We start from the raw sequence: 17,665 nt of genomic DNA on the forward strand, positions 1-17,665 counted from the left end.
TATACCGACCTTTGTTGGCAAAGTAACATCACTGCTTTTTAATATGCTGTCTATGTTGGTCATAGCTTTCCTCCAAGGAGCAAACATCTTTTAATTTCATGGCTGTAGTCACCATCTGCAGAGATTTTAGAGCCCAAGAAAATAAAGTCTGTCAATGTTTCCACTGTTTCCCCATCTGTTTGCCATGAAGTAATGGGACCACATGCCATGGTCTTCATTATTTGAATGTTGAGTTTTAATCAGCTTTTTCACTCTCCTCTTTCACCTTCATCAAGAGGCTCTTTAGTTCCTCTTTGCTTTCTGCCATAAGGATGGTGTCATCTGCATATCTGAGGTTATTGATATTTCCCCCAGCAATCATGATTCCAGCTTGTGCTTTATCCAGTCTGGCATTTCACATAATGTACTCTGCATATAAGTTAAATAAGCAGGGTGACAATATACAGCCTTGAACTACTACTTTCCCAATTTGGAACCAATTCATTGTTCCACATCTGGTTCTAACTATTGCTTCTTGACCTGAATATAGATTGCTCAGGAGGGAGATAAGGTGGTCTGATATTCCCATCTCTTTAAGAATTTTCCATAGTTTCTTGTGATCCACACAGTCAAAGGCTTTGGTGTAGTCAATGAAGCAGAAGTAGATGTTTTGCTGGAACTCTCTTGCTTTTTCTATGTCCAATGGTGTTGGCAATTTGATCTCTGGTTTCTCTGCCTTTTCTAAATCCAGCTTGAACATCTGAAAGTTCTCAGTTTGCATACTGTGGAAGCCTAGCTTGGAGAATTTTGAGCATTACCTTTCTAGCATGTGAGATGAGTTTAATTGTGCTGTAGTTTGAACATTTTTTGACATTGCCTTTCTTTAGGATTGGAATAAAAACTGACCTTTTTCAGTCCTGTGGCCACTGTTGAGTTTTCCTAATTTGCTAGCATATTGAGTGCATCCCTTTCACAGCATCATCTCTTAGGATTTGAAACAACTCAGCTGGAATTCCATCACCTCCACTAGCTTTGTTTGTAGTGATGCTTTGTAAGCTCAACTTGACTTCACATTCCAGGGTATCTGGCTCTAGGTGAGTGATCACACCATGGTGGTTGTTTGGTTCATTAAGATCTTTTTTGTATAGTTCTTCTGTGTATTCTTGCCACTTCTTCTTAATATTTCTTGCTTCTGTTAGGTCCATACCATTTCTGTCCTTTATTGTGCCCATCTTTGCACGAAATTTTCACTTGTTATCTCTGATTTTCTTGAAGATATCTCTAGTCTTTCCCATTCTATTATTTTCCTTTATTTCTTTGCACTGATCACCAAGGAAGGCTTTCTTATCTCTCCTTGCTATTCTTTGGAACTCTGCATTCAGATGGGTATATCTTTCTTTTCTCCTTTGCCTTTTGCTTCTCTTCTTTTCTAAGCTATTTGTAAGGCCTCCCCAGACAACCATTTTGCCTTTTTGCATTTCTTTTTCTTGGGATGGATTTGATCATCACCTCCTGAACAATGTTACGAACCTCTGTCCATAGTTCTTCAGGCACACTATCAGATCTAATCCCTTGAATCTATTTGTCACTTCCTCTGTATAACCCTAAGGGATTTGGTTTAGGTCATACCTGAATGGTCTAGTGGTTTTCCCTACTTTCTTCAATTTAAGTCTGAATTTGGCAATAAGAAGTTGATGATCTGGGTCACAGTCAGCTCCTAGTCTTGTTTTTGCTGACTGAATAGAGCTTCTCCATCTTTGGCTGCAAAGAATATAATCAGTCTGATTTCGGTGTTGACCATCTGGTGATGTCCATGTGTAGAGTCGTCTCTTGTGTTGTTGGAAGAGGGTGTTTGCTATGACAAGTGTGTTCTCTTGGCAAAACTCTGTTAGCCTTTGCCCTGCCTCATTTTGTACTCCAAGGTCAAACTTGCCTGTCACTCGAGATATCTCTTGACTTCCTAGAGAATTCCAATTCCCTATGATGAAAAGGACATCTGTTTTGGTGTTAGTTCAAGAAGGTCTTGTAGGTCATCATAGGACCATTCAACTTCGGCTTCTTCCACATTACTGGTTGGGCCATAGACTGGGATTACTGTAATGCTGAATGGTTTGCCTTGGAAATGAATAGAGATCATTTTGTCATTTTTGAGATTGAACCCAAGAACTGCATTTCAGACTCTTTTTGTTGACTATGATGGCTACTCAATTTCTTCTAAGGGATTCTTGCCCACAGAAGTAGATATAACAGTCGTCTGAATTAAATTCACCCATTCTGGTCTAGTTTATTTCACTGATTCCTAAAATGTTGATGTTCACTCTTGCCATCTCCTGTTTGACCACTTCCAATTTACCTTGATTCAGGGACCTAACATTCCAGGTTCCTATGCAATATTGTTCTTAACAGCATCGGACTTTGCTTCTATCACCAGTCACATCCACATCTGGGTATTGTTTTTGCTTTGACTCCATCCCTTCATTCTTTCTGGAGTTATTTCTCCACTGATCTCCAGTAGCATATTGGGCACTTACTGACCTGGGGAGTTCATCTTTCAGTGTCCTATCTTTTTGCCTTTTCATACTGTTCATGGATTTCTCAAGGCAAGAATACTGAAGTGGTTTTCCATTCCCTTCTCCAGTGGACCACATTTTGTCAGAACTCTCCAAAATGACCCTTCCATCTTGGGTGGCTCTACACGGCATGGCTCTTAGTTTCATTGAGTTAGAGAAGGGTGTGATCCAAGAGATCACTTTGGTTAGTTTTCTGTAATTGTGATTTGCATTCTGTCTGCCCTCTGGTGTATAAGGTCATATGTACCTATATGTGCCCAATGACACCCTGACAATGTTGATTGCTTTCCTCCATTTTCACTGTTAAAATAGCTATGCGAAAATTCACCAAGTTTAATGTTTTCTTTTTTTTAAATGCACGCTGAGAAGACAGCTGTCACAATACAATCTAAAAAATTGTTTCTAATGAAGTCAAAGACAACTGAGCACTGCTACAGTCATTTTATGGAAAAAACTGAATGAACATTTTGGCCAACCCATTGTTACTCAGTCCTCCAGGGATTTCCTGGCAATGTTTGGGGAAAACTAGCAGTAAAAGTCAGGAATGATGTTACACATCCTACATTGTATAGGATGGTCCCTCCCATAACATACAGCTCCAGAAGTTAATGGTGCTGAGTTGAGAAACTCTGTATAGACCCATGCATTATATATCAGTGATAAATCTGCGAATGTGATTTGACTTTTTTCGCCTAACATTCTATTGTAAAACAGCAGCAATTTTAACCAAGACAGACAGACATGTGGAAAGCGTGGTAGAAGCCATGTCTCATATCCAGTCCTGGAGGTATCACTGCTTTATCTTGTCATCAAGGATTTGGAATGAAAGTGCAAAGTCATTGCTAATGGCCAGACAATTATTTGAATACCCTGTCATTAAGCACAAAATGCTACAGAATTTATGGATAGTGAAGCATTCCTCCACTGGAATCAGGTGTTAAAGCAGTGGTGAAAGTGGTAATATTAAATTTAACTAGGTTTGAATTAGTGAGTGTAGTTAAAGTGTTAGCTGGTGAGTCGTATCACTTTATGATCCCATGGATCCCACCAGGCTCCTCTGCCCATGGAATTCTCCAGGCAAGAATACTGGAGTAGGTTGCCATTTCCTAATGGTTCGTGTTTTAATACACTGACCACTTGGAAAGTATTCACGGCAAAGAGTTGAATTTGTAATTTAACTGAAAGAGGAAAATGTAGTGATTTTCCTTGTTTGCTCTGTACTAATTTAAGGGAGAAAATGGATGTGAGAGGAGAGAATAGAAAAAAGTGGAAAGGCAGGTGGAGAAAGATAAATGTTTGATTACTCAAAATTAAAAAAAAATTCAAGTCATCCTAAAAGGGAATTAATTACTTCACTTTTCCTTACATGAACTTAGGAAAAATGAAATAATTACTTTAATTATTTTAATTAATAATTACTTTAATTAAAATGAACTTACTTCCTTACATGTTAGCTCGATGCCAACAAATTAAAATTTTCTGAAGAAATCGGAAGAGTTAAGGGAGCTATATCTAAAGTTCCTTTATTTTTGTTAGCTTGTGTATTTTGTTTAAGATTTGATATTAAAAAAAACTTATTTTCACACCAAAAAACCCCTTAATATGAAACATGTCCAATAAATAGAAAATTACCAAAAAATAGACACAAATATACTCACTTACTGAGATTAAATACATGTTACCATTCTGCTAGATTTACTGCAGGTCTTTCCTTTTTTTAGCTGTAATTCTCATAATATTTTAATTCTGTTCTGAAATTGGTCTACAAATATCTCTACATAACACTAAAGTCAGTGATTCAATAAATAAGAGGAATGTACTGATCGCTTTGCCATAAGCAAAAATAAGCCTTATACGTCCATGTCTATTTATTATATTTGTGGAATCAGTTTCCCAAGGCTTATGAAACTAAAGTGTGTGCACGCCACATACACACACACCACTATATTAAAATAAAATGGATTTATAGTATCAAATTAATACTATGTAAAATTTATAGCCAGATGTTGGCGTCTCTTAATGGACTGGAACCTGGTGGTACGGAGTCAACGATAAGAAAGTAAAGGAAGGAAAGAAGGAAAGAGGCTGATACTCTCTGGTTTACACAGAGTGTCAATATAACTCCAAGACAAAGAGTTAGCACTGTCTATGTAGGCTCAGGGTGCCCTCTCAAGGAAGTCTTGAAACCCTGGGCAAGTAAGTAGACACAGCGGACCCCTGTGCTCCATAGAAGCAGCCTGAAGGAGGGGGAGAGAGAGAGAGAAAGAGAGAAAAATGAAGAAAGACACGGGGACCAATGTTCTGATGGAACAAGGGCGTTTATTCAACATATTGTGGGCGTATATCTACTGTCTTACAAGATAGCTTGTTCAGCAGAGATAGGGATCAAAATTCATCCAGGAAACATGAGGGTAGAATCAATCTCAAAGAGAGGGGTTTGTAAACAGTTACTTTCCATATCAGAAGGGAAGAGAGTTGTAAATGGTTACTTTTCATCGTATGGAAACACTAACGAAGAAAATGCATAGATTCCTTTTATTCCCGGGAACCGCTTGTAGCTCCTCTCGCACCTGCATTCAGGAGCTAATAAGGAACAGAGGATTTATGCAAGACCGAAAACAGCACACAGGAAGCCTCCTGTTAAATGCTTCCTGACAGCCAGATAAACAACATATGAATTTGACTCATGAATACACTGTGGATCATGGGTGCCATACCTCACAAGTATGCGTTTCAGTTAAGAAGAGGGAAATAACTGCTTGGGTGGGTTTTAAGTGAGCACTAGTCACCACCAGGAGAACGCAATGGCACCCCACTCCAGTACTCTTGCCTGGAAAATCCCATGGAGGGAGGAGCCTGGTAGGCTGCAGTCGATGGGATCGCTAAGAGTCGGACACGACTGAGCAACTTCACTTTCCCTTTTCCCTTGCATGCACTGGAGAAGGAAATGGCAACCCACTCCAGTGTTCTTGCCTGGAGAATCCCAGGGATGGAGGAGCCTGGTGGGCTGCCGTCTATGGGGTCGCACGGAGTCGGACATGACTGAAGCGACTTAGCAGCAGCAGCAGCAGTCACCACCACAATCACAAGAAATTAATTTAATTACAGTATGCAAAGAGTTAACATACATGTGGATATTAAATTGACTCTACAGTAAAACTTTAAAAATCTGCAAAAAGATATTAGAATGTATGGTTTATAAAACCACTAGCTGCCACAGATTTTCAGTAGATGGTCCAAAGGACAATCAGGTTTTTATACCACCATCAGGGAAATGGTCTTGGTATGTCTCTTATGTATCAAGGAATAGCAGAGCGCAGAATTCAATATGCTGGACCAGGTTTGTTTACTCCAGGATCTTTCCCTTTTAATAGATAAAAACATTTACAGAAACTTTAGCAATAACATTTCAGCTTAGTTCCTTCCTTTCTTCTTTGGAACTAGATGACATCATTGTGTTTATTTCCCTCGTGTTTTTGCAGTGTTATCACATATACACATTACATTTATATATATTATGCTATATATTAATATATACAGACATTTAATTTCTCTATTTTTGAGATTTATCCATATGTAGGTCTAGTTATTTGTTTTAAATGCAGTGTAGAAGTCTACTGCATAACAAGCCTCTCTGTATTCTATTCCCTCCCTGACTGCAGAATATTTAAATGCTTTACCCTTTTTAGTTCTTACAAATGTTAAGAAAATATTTTTGCACAGCATCTTTGAGCTTCTCCAGGGAGACATGAAACATGGAATTGCTGGGTCATAAGTACATGCACCTTTACCATTTTCAAGTTGCTGTCTAAACTGGCTTTACTGGTTTTTCACTCTTATCATCTAAGGAGAAATCCCTACACGTTGGTGAAAACTTGGTGACATGGAACTTTGCCATTTTGCCAGTCTGATGAAGGTAAAATGGTATCTCATAGAGTTGTCATTAAAAGAAAATATTGAATGGGAATGATCCATCTCTTCCCTAAACATTTCACAACTTGCTTATACAATCATTAAAGGTGAACCCTTGAATGGATTGCATTACTAATTGTTTCGATATTTAGACTGAACAGAAATGATAAAGCAAAGAAACACATTCCTAGATTCCAAGCTTCTCCAGTTCTGCTTTTTGCTTCATTCAACTTTGTTCCAGCCCTGGGCATGGAGGCTGGCACAGGTAGCACTTCCAAAATTGCTGACTTGGGGGGTTTATCATATCCTTCTTGTTGGGGCATCAGAATGAGGGGCAGTACATGCTGTTGTGGTGTTTAAGTAATAAACATATATAAAATGTACTTTAAAAATGTGAAATTTATTAATAGACAAAGATATTTTCATAGGTGCAGTATAATTGCAAGAATTTCCATGAGAAAAATGTAAAGGTGCTCTATATAAAGCTTGAAAATCAATTATAATAGTTCCCACTTATTTATATTTAGTACCTTCTCTATGCCAAGGACCTGAGGTGGGCCTTGGTGTTTTTGGAAGCTGGCCTGACATTCACAGACAGGCCTTACTGTTCTTCTCATGGACATAACCAGTCTTACAGAATAAGGTTGATGGGAAGTCACTACTAAACTTTATGAGAGTATCAGTGACTGTCCTCCTTTGTCAATTATGGCTTTAGCCTCATTCTTTAGCCTGCCATCCAAGATTTACTAAGATATCGAATCATCGAACTGTCCCCAATCCCTGACAGCACTGAAATTCAGAGTAACCCTTCTCACTCTGCTTCTGAAGAGTCTTCCAAAATCACTTAACCAAAGTCCAAATCCTTTCAGGCCTTTCTAGCACCTTTTACTGAGCAACCCCATCCCAAAGTACATGTTCTCATTCTTTATGAGTAATAAACTCCATTGGTTCAACTACATGCGTTCCTCCTTCCTGGTAGCCTTTGCTGGGAGGGGCTTTCACAGACATTTCTAAGAACTTTACATGTGCTATCTCATTTAAGCCTGACAATTCTGATTGTTAGGTATTGCTATTACCCCCTTCTGCATTTGAAAAGGCAGAAGAAAGAAATTTTAACATCACCTTCAACATCAAATAGCTAGTAAATAACAGGAGTAAAATGTGCATATGGGTCCAATGATCACCAATAAGTAGGAACTACATACTTGCAGTTCTCCTGACCTTTCTGTTCTCCTGGACTTTCCCCTAAAGATTAGGTACTTTCTGAGTATAGAGACTGGCACAGAAGCTTTGTACAAATAAATAAACATAATAACAAATACAAATAAAACAAATAAACTTAAACAATCCTCCCTCCCCGCATTTTCTCAACCTCTATGCTAGCTCACATCCCATCCAGCTAGGACATCACAGAGCAACCTGTGCTAATCAGCAGGTTCCCACTAGCTATCTATTTTACACAAGGTAGTGTATATATTCCTAATCTCCCAATTTGTCCCACTCTTCCCTTCCCCACAGTGTCCATATGTCTGTTCTCTCCCTCTGCGTCTTTATTCCTGTTTTGAAAATAGGTTCATCTGTACCATTTTTCTGCATGAAGCACAAGCAGGAATCAAGATTGCCGGGAGAAATATCAATAACCTCAGATATGCAGGTGAGTGGCTTCCCTGGTAGCTCAGACGGTAAAGCGTCTGCCTGCAATGCGGGAGACCTAGGTTTGATCCCTGGGTAGGGAAGATCCCCTGGAGAAGGAAATGGTAACCCACTCCAGTATTTTTGCCTGGAAAATTTCATGGATGGAGGAACCTGGTAGGCTACAGTCCATGGGATCGCAAAGAGTTGTACACTACTGAGCAATTTCACTTATGCAGATGACACCACCCTTATGGCAGAAAGTGAAGAAGAACTAAAGAGCCTCTTGATGAAAGTGAAAGAGGAGAGTGAAAAAGTTGGCTTAAAGCTCAACATTCAGATCATTCGGATCATGGCATCCGGTCCCATCACTTCATGGCAGATAAATGGGGAAAGAGTGGAAACAGTGGCTGACTTTATTTTTCTGGGCTCCAAAATCACTGCAGATGGTGACTGCAGCCATGAAATTAAAAGACGCTTACTCCTTGGAGGGAAAGTTATGACCAACCTACACAGCACATTAAAAAGCAGAGACATTACTTTGCCAACAAAGGTCCATCATTTTCCAGTGGTCATGTATGGATGTGAGAGTTGGACTATAAAGAAAGCTGAGCGCCAGAGAATTGATGCTTTTGAACTGTGGAGTTGGAGAAGAGTCTTGAGAGTCCCTTGGACTGCAAGGAGATCCAACCAGTCCATCCTAAAGGAGATCAGTCCTGGGTGTTCATTGGAAGGACTGATGTTGAAGCTGAAACTTCAATACTTTGGCCACCTGATGAGAGGAACTGACTCATTTGAAAAGACCCTGATGTTGGGAAAGATTGAAGGCAGGAGGAGAAGGGGATGACAGAGGATGAAATGGTTGGATGGCATTGAAGAGGGAATTTATAGGGCTTGGACTCCATCTTAGGCCTGTTCATGCTGATCATGCTTGGCCACCTCTCTAATGGACTCTAAACTCTGTGCTTAGTGCCTATGGAAATGACAATAAAAGGATAAGACCCCCTTCCTACAGGGGAACCTTGAAGATCGTATCCAGGTTACTCATCGCCTTAGAGAAAACATACACTAATCACCCCTGTCTCCGGACAGGCCATAAATTTTCTTGTACCTATCGGAGTATAACCTCGGGCTTATTGATTATTGGTCAATTGCTTAACTGTTTGAACACATAACACATGATTGATGGGCTTATTGTGATTGTGTTTACCCTTCCTTTGTTTATGTAAGTCTCAAGGAATTTGGGGTGGTGAGTTTGGACACGTATACATGGGGTATAAAAGATTTTCACAAATGCTGGTCAGGGTCCTTGGCTAAGAGAAGACTCTGCCTTGGGCCCGTCGGTGTAATAAACTGCACTCAACTACCTGAATTGTCTTTCTGAGTGAGTTTGTTTCCCAGAACGCGTGGCTACAACAGCATCACCGACTCAACAGACATGAGTTTGGGTAAGCCCCAGGAGTTGGTGATGGACAGGGAAGCCTGGTGTGCTGTGGTCCATGGGGTTGCAAAAAGTCAGACACGACTGAGCGACTGAACTGAACTGTACCATTTTTCTAGAGTCCACTTATATGAATTAATATACAAAATTTGTTTTTCTCTTCCTGACTTATGTCACTGTTTGACAGACTATAAATCCATCCACATCTCTATGAATAACCAATTTCATTCCTTTTTATGGCTGAGTGATCTCTTCAAGAAAATTAGAGATGCCAAAGGAACATTTCATGCAAAGATAGGCTCAATAAAGGACAGAAATGGTATGGACCTAACAGAAGCAGAAGATATTAAGAAGAGGTGGCAAGAATACACAGAAGAACTGTACAAAAAAGATCTTCACGACCAAGATAATCACGATGGTGTGATCACTCACCTAGAGCCAGACATCCTGGAATGTGAAGTCAAGTGGGCCTTAGAAAGCATCACTACGAACAAAGCTAGTGGAGGTGATGGAATTCCAGTTGAGCTATTTCAAATCCTCAAAGATGATGCTGTGAAAGTGCTGCACTCGATATGCCAGCAAATTTAGAAAACTCAGCAGTGGCCACAGGACTGGAAGAGGTCAGTTTTCGTTCCAATCCCAAAGAAAGGCAAAGCCAAAGAATGCTCAAACTACCGCACAATTGCACTCATCTCACATGCTAGTAAAGTAATGCTCAAAATTCTCCAAGCCAGGCTTCAGCAATACGTGAACCGTGAACTTCCAGATGTTCAAGCTGGTTTTAGAAAAGGCAGAGGAACCAGAGATCAAATTGCCAATATCCACCGTATCATCGAAAAAGCAAGAGAGTTCCAGAAAAACATCTATTTCTGCTTTATTGACTATGCCAAAGCCTTTGACTGTGTGGATCACAATAAACTGTGGACAATTCTGAAAGAGATGGGAATACCAGACCATCTGACCTGTCTCTTGAGAAACCTGTATGCAGGTCAGGAAGCAACAGTTAGAACTGGACATGGAACAACAGACTGGTTCCAAATAGGAAAAGGAGTACGTCAAGGCTGCAGATTGTCACCCTGCTTATTTAACTTATATGCAGAGTACATCATGAGAAACGCTGGGCTGGAAGAAACACAAGCTGGAATCAAGATTGCTGGGAGAAATATCAATAACCTCAGATATGCGGATGACACCACCCTTCTGGCAGAAAGTGAAGAAGAACTAAAGAGCCTCTTGATGAAGGTGAAAGAGGAGAGTGAAAAAGTTGGCTTAAAGCCCAATGTTCGGAAAACTAAGATCATGGCATCTGGTCCCATCACTCCATGGGAAATAGATGGGGAAACAGTGGAAACAGTGTTAGACTTTTTTTTTTTTTTTGGGCTCCAGAATCACTGCTGATGGTGATTGCAGCCATGAAATTAAAAGACGCTTACTCCTTGGAAGGAAGGTTATAGCCAACCTAGATAGCATATTTAAAAGCAGAGATATTACTTTGCCAACAAAAGTCCGTCTAGTCAAGGGTATGGTGTTTCCAGTGGTCATGTATGGATGTGAGAGTTGGACGGTGAAGAAAGCTGAGCGCCGAAGAATTGATGCTTTTGAACTGTGGTGTTGGAGAAGACTCTTGAGAGTCCCTTGGACTGCAAGGAGATCCAATCAACCCATCCTAAAAGAGATCAATCCTGGGTGTTCATTGGAAGGTCTGATGTTGAAGCTGAAACTCCAATACTTTGGCCACCTCATACGAAGAGTTGACTCATTGGAAAAGACCCTAATGCTGGGTAGGATTGGGGGCGGGAGGAGGAGGGGCCGACGGAGGATGAGATGGTTGGATGGCATCATCGACTCGATGGACATGGGTTTGGGTAGACTCTGGGAGTTGGTGATCGACAGGGCGGCCTGGTGTGCTGCAATTCATGTGGTCGCAAAGAGTCGGACACGACTGAGCAACTGAACTGAACTGAACTGCATACCCCAGTTGCACTCATCTCACACGCTAGTAAAGTAATGCTCAAAATTCTCCAAGCCAGCCTTCAGCAATATGTGAACTGTGAACTTCCAGATGTTCAAGCTGGTTTTAGAAAAGGCAGAGGAACCAGAGATCAAATTGCCAACACCCTCTGGATCATCAAAAAAGCAAGAGCGTTCCAGAAAAACATCTGTTTCTGCTTTATTGACTATGCCAGACCCTTTGACTGTGTGGATCACAATAAACTGTGGAAAATTCTGAAAGAGATGGGAATACCAGATCATGTGACCTGTCTCTTGAGAAACCTGTATGCAGGTCGGGAAGCAACAGTTAGAAATGGACATGTAACAACAGACTGGTTCCAAATAGGAAAAGGAGTACGTCAAGGCTGCATATTGTCACCCTGCTTATTTAACTTATATGCAGAGTACATCATGAGAAACGCTGGGCTGGAAGAAACACAAGCTGGAATCAAGATTGCCAGGAGAACTATCAATAACCTCAGATAGCAGATAACACCACCCTTATGGCAGAAAGTGAAGAAGAACTAAAGAGCTTCCTAATGAAAGTGAAACAGGAGAGTGAAAAAGTTGGCTTAAAGCTCAACATTCAGAAAACTAAGATCATGGCATCTGGTCCCATCACTTCATGGGAAATAGATGGGGAAACAGTGGAAACAGGGTCAGACTTTATTTTTTGGGGCTCCAGAATCACTGCAGATGGTGATTGCAGCCATGAAATTAAAAGACGCTTACTCCTTGGAAGGAAAGTTATGACCAAGCTAGATAGCATAGTTAAAAGCAGAGACATTACTTTGCCAATGTAGGTCCGTCCAGTTAAGGCTACGGTTTTTCCAGTACTCATGTATGGATGTGAGAGTTGGACAGTGAAGAAAGCTGAGCGCCAAAGAATTGATGCTTTTGAACTGTGGTGTTGGAGAAGACTCTTGAGAGTCCCTTGGACTGCAAGGAGATCCAACCAGTCCATCCTAAAGGAAGTCAGTCCTGGGTGTTCATTGGAAGGACTGATGTTGAAGCTGAAACTCCAATACTTTGGCCATCTGATGCGAAGAGTTGACTCATTGGGAAAGACCCTAATGCTGGGAAGGATTGAGGGCAGGAGAGAAGGTGACGACAGTGCATGAGATGGCTGGATCGCATCACGGACTAGATGGACATGGGTTTTGGTAAACTCCGGGAGTTGGTGATGGTCAGGGAGGCCTGGCGTGCTGCGATTCATGGGGTTGCAAAGAGTAGGACACGGCTGAGCAACTGAACTGAACTGAATACCTCATTGTACGTATGTATTACATTTTCTTTATCCATTCATCAGTAGATGGACATCTAGGTTGTTTCCATGTTCTATTACTCCTCTGGGCCTTGCCCCTACCTGGAACGTCTTTTTGCTGAAAGTCACGCCACTCTTTTCTGTCCAAAGAAAGTCTTTGCATCCTTCCCTTCTTGTCGCCAAATCCTTTCCTTCAGACTTAATACTTTGCTTTTATTCTCAAGAAGTTTTAAATTAACTGTTATAACATTTATGTTATTTCATCTGCGCAAGGATTTGTGAAGCACATTACTAGTCTGTGAGCTCCTCCAGGAAGCGCTGTCTGGTTTTGGTGGCTGTCTCTGCCACCCCTGAGAGGGCTCCCAGCTCTCAGCAGGCGCTCAGAGTGTGGAGAAAGCGTCCTCTGGGGCGTCCTGGGCGCTGCGGTCCTCTCCTGCTTAGCGCCCCTTCAAGTAAAGATCCCAGAGGAACTACTTTTCCCAGTGGCCGTCACACCCGCGCCTCCCGAGACGCGCGGAGACGGGGAACAGATGATTTCGCATCCAAGCTCTGCTCAAACGGCGGCGCTGGGCGGGTCCCGCCTGCCTCCCAGGTCAGCTGGACTCTCCAAATTCCAAACACACCCAGACAAGTCACTTCCCGGTACTCTTCCCGCACTTCCAAAGCCGGCTCCACCCAGCGCCCTTCAACTTGGGCCACCAGGCCCTCCCGAGGCTTGAGCGGCCTAGGAACGGCGGAGCCGCCAATCACGCTTCTTCTTGCCCGGAAGGGGCGGTGCCCAGGGCGCGTCACTCCGCGCGCCGCTCCGGATTGGCTGGGCCCGGGCTGGGCGGCGGCCCCGGATTGGCTGGGCCCAGGCGCTAGGCGGTGGCGGGAGTTTTCGGATGTGTAGGCGGCGGCCGCGGCCGGGAGGTAGCGGTTTGACTCAGCCGGGGCGGCGCCGTCGGCGACGGGACTGGGGAGGCTCGTGTGCCGCGGACGCCGGGCTCCCGCCCGCTGCTTGCAGAGCTGCAGCCTTCTCCTCCCTCGCCTGCTCTGAGCCGCGGAAGTATGGACCGGCACCGGCCGCGTCTGCGTGCCCCGGCGCAGCGCTCGGCCGCCGGGGCCGCCTGCCCCGCCTCCTCCTCGGGCCGCAGCCGCGGGGACAGCGAGGCGCCGCGCAGGAAGGGCTTGCAGCGCCCTCCGCTGCCCCGCGGCCCCGCGGCGCCTGCAGAGAAGCGCCCCAAGTTTGTAAGTTGGGCCTGGGTCTGGGAGAGCTGCGGTCCCGCCTTGGGTCCCTCGGTTTTCCTCAGCTCCGCCCGGGCTCTTCTGTTTTCCTCAGCTCTGGCCGACAGCGTGGGCGGGTTCCCTGGGCCGAGCCACGAGCCACCCTTTGTTCTAGATCGTCAGAGCTGCCGTCTCCTCACGGGTTTTGACGGCAGGGCCCGATTCTGTTTGGATCCTTTGACAAACACCTGATCACTGCCCCAGCTTTCCAAGGCTGTCGTGAGAAGCAGCTTCAAACGTATAAGTCCTGATGTCTCTCGTGCACTTTGCATTTTTAAGTTAAACTTTTCCTTTTTCCCTTAGCATCTGAGGGTATGAGATACAGCGAAGTGATCTTTAGGGGATGGTATTGCTTTTTCTGCTTCATATTTTAATTCCCAAGAAGAACTTTTTAAAAGTATGTTATAACTTTACAAATTGCAACGGCTCGTTTTAAAACTTGGCGGGTCATGCAGTCACCGCTAAAGAATGTTTTGTTTAGTTTGCAAAGAAGTCTGAGTATTTGAAACCTGCTTTTCCGGTTGCTTCTCTTACTCACTTAAACGGTCAAAGAAGTGTCGTGATTAATGCCTTGTAAATCTTTGTATTGGCACTAACTAGTGAAAGCACAGGCAGTGAAGATGGTTTTGCTGTCTGTGTGTGAATAAATCACGAGCAAACTACATAGAGGGTTGATACATTTGGAGTGAGACAATTGAAAATTTAATACCCTTCCATTTTACTTAGGAATACGGGAAAGCATTTTAGTCATAGGTGAAATTTTAGAGTACAGCTTGTTCCTTCTGTGAACAAATGAAAGTTGTTAGAAATGTAAGTCAAGACACACAAATTAAGGGATGAAGGCTTGTCGAGGAAGAGGGAGTAGCTACATATACCAGTCAAAAATGATACATGAATAAAACCGCAGAGCCTGAGATGTATCAGAACACTGAAAATGACATAGATTAATGATACCAAATTAAGTATCAAGATGGCCATAGGAATGGTGAAATTTTACAAAGAGGATCAACTATGTTGTTGATTATGATCTTGACAGGGACGAGGAATAAAGATAGAGTTAGATTGGCAGTGAAAGATTCTACCCCATATGGGAAGAATCCACTGGGCAATGACTTTTCTTCTTTTTACTCTCTGGGTTAATGTCATCATTCCAGTTTGTCTCTGACTCCTGTGCTCCAGAATATATGAGGTGTAATTTTCTGTGACTCCTTTCAGCAAGGGGGTCATGAAAATAGAACCTAAAATAATATTTATTAATAGGTTTAGTTTCCTGGAAGGATGTATCAAGTGATGTGAGTTCTAGGTTCTGTGCTGTTTTTCACTTCTTAGGTATGTTGTAAAGATGAAAAAAAATGTCTATAGACACACACTTTTAAGCCCTCAATCTAATAAATACATTCAAAATACTGTGTGTATTTTTAGATCGGTAGGAGTCTGATTTGAGTCATGACTTTAAATTAATTAGAAGTAATTTGGATTCTTTGTAATCTCATAAACCAATTTAGATGCTTGCTTACATGACGATTTCTTGGTATTTTCCATTTCACTAATTCTGTCATCAGCTGTGTTTAATCTGTTTAACTTACTCTGAATATTTGAGTTCTCAATTATCTTTCGGAGAAGGCAATGGCACCCCACTCCAGTACTCTTGCCTGGAAAATCCCATGGACGGAGGAGCCTAGTAGGCTGCAGTCTATGGGGTCGCTAGGGGTCGGACACGACTGAGCGGCTTCACTTTCACTTTTCACTTTCATGCATTGGAGAAGGAAATGGCAGCCCACTCCAGTATTCTTGCCTGGAGAATCCCAGGGACGGGGGAGCCCGGTGGGCTGCAGTCTGGGGTCGCACAGAGTCGGACACGACTGAAGCGACTTAGCAGCAGTAGTAGCAGCAGTAGCAATTATCTTTTATTTCTATAAGTTCCATTTGCTTCTTTTTCAAATCTGCCTAGTTACTGCATTCTTTATATTGCTGTTTCTTATTCCTTTGTTCCTTTAGACACTGCCTACTTTACTCTTTTTCTTCTATATTTGGCATTTATGTTATGTGCATCTTTGGACTGTGTACACTGACTTGCACCCATGGTAGAGTGGTCTCTCCTTCCGTGCTTGTTAAATTTTGTTTTGATAATTTCAATGCTTAATCTTAACCTGTCTTCTAGGAGGCCTAATGGGGAGACTTTTCTTTGGACATGATCTGAGTCTATTTCTCCCAGGAGCCTGAAAGCGCCATCTCTCTGTTGGATTGGACTCATAGAGGGCCTAGAGTTCCAGGCTCAACTCTAATTCTCTCCTAGCCTAGGCTCAGTATCCCAATATGAAGGTTACCTTCTGAGCAGACCTTTCCAGTCTGCCTGCTTCTTGCTGTTCTCAGTCCCACTTCAGAGACACTTGTTAATCGGTTGGAGGGTGATTTTGGACACCACCACTTCTTCGTGAGATCTCAGCAGTGCCCCAAATAGTGATTGTTCTGTCGTTCAGTCTGCTGTACTGCTGGACCTCAAGTCCGTTCTTGGCTTTCTCTTGATTTGGACTGAAATGATGCTAACTAGTCTGAATCCCTTCAGGTCACATAGTCGTTAGGTCACCTGGTTGGTTTTGACTGTAACAAGTCATGCAGGTTGGTGATAATGTGTGTGACTGGTGTTTGCAAGCCACAGAGCTGGAAGCTTGTGTGGAACTCCAGGTAAACTGGCCACTGGCTCCTAGTGTAAGAAGGTAGGAGCTCTGGTCTCCACTGAATTTCTGTTGTACTTTGAACCTAGATAAAGTAGACAAATCCCCATTTTCTGCTACTTGAATAGTTGTGGGCCTCTAGTTAGTTTTGCATTGTGTATAAACGTCTGTAGCATAGAACTTCTCCCCATAGATATGTGTAAATAGTAGAGATTTGTCTGTTGTAAATGTGGGATAGTTTGGCTGCACAATAAATCAACTTCTTTTGGGCTGCTTGTGAACTCACCCACTTGCTTTCGGCAGGGGATGTGGCAAGCAGTGTGTGTGTGTGTGTGTGTGTGTGTGTGTGTGTGTGTGTGTGCACGCTCAGGTCCTGGGGATAGTTACCGAGGGACGGGGTGCAACCAGCGGAGGCTGGAAGGACAAGGCAGGAGCCTGGGTGAAGACTTTGTGAAGCTGAAGAGAATTCAGTAGGATCATTAAACTGGGACTTGCCCTAGGTCACACAATTCGTACCTGGACCCAAGTTCTATTTCCCTTCTAGAACAAAACAAAATGGTTTCCTCCTCATCGTGAAAATTCTTTGAGTGACCCTAGACGTTTAATTCTTGCCTCCCACTACTAGAAATGCACAGTATAGACAGGGGAAGCCCCCAGATCCAGAGTGAGAGCAGGACGTGTGGCTTCAGGCGAAGTCTCCATCTCCAGGATGTGGGTTCATTCTTTGAAAGGGGGCCTGTAAATTCCGTGATCCAAGCTGGCAAAGTAGCTCTTCTTTTTCAGTTAGGATATCCTTTAAGAGTTCTTACAGACTTTAGTGTAAATCTCACATCTCATCTTATGGTTTCCATTGTATAGATTGTTATTACAGCATCTAGTTCTGTCATTACAGTATCCTGTTTTGATATGAGAGGTTTTTCACCAGATCCATTAA

At 42.7% G+C, this 17,665-nt stretch overlaps 1 protein-coding gene across 8 annotated transcripts in view; it reads left to right on the forward strand.

Annotated features, from left to right (window-relative positions):
- The first annotated feature begins 13,597 nt into the window (after nt 1–13,597).
- Nucleotides 13,598–17,665, forward strand: part of DIAPH3 (diaphanous related formin 3) — a 543,512-nt gene continuing 539,444 nt past the window's right edge. For 3 of the 8 annotated variants that reach the window (XM_081551707.1, XM_081551706.1, XM_081551714.1), the window contains exon 1: nt 13,655–14,020. In XM_081551707.1, the coding sequence (XP_081407833.1) occupies nt 13,841–14,020 (180 nt within the window). In that variant the 5' untranslated portion in view covers nt 13,655–13,840. Of the gene's footprint in view, nt 14,021–17,665 lie in introns of all 8 variants that reach the window. The other 5 variants (XM_081551708.1, XM_081551712.1, XM_081551711.1 and 2 more) reach the window with 3 other exon arrangements.

This window comes from Giraffa tippelskirchi, chromosome 12, assembly GCF_054371585.1.
Source record: "Giraffa tippelskirchi isolate mGirTip1 chromosome 12, T2T-mGirTip1v1.2.pri, whole genome shotgun sequence".
In the NCBI taxonomy this organism is placed as follows: Eukaryota; Metazoa; Chordata; class Mammalia; order Artiodactyla; family Giraffidae; genus Giraffa; species Giraffa tippelskirchi.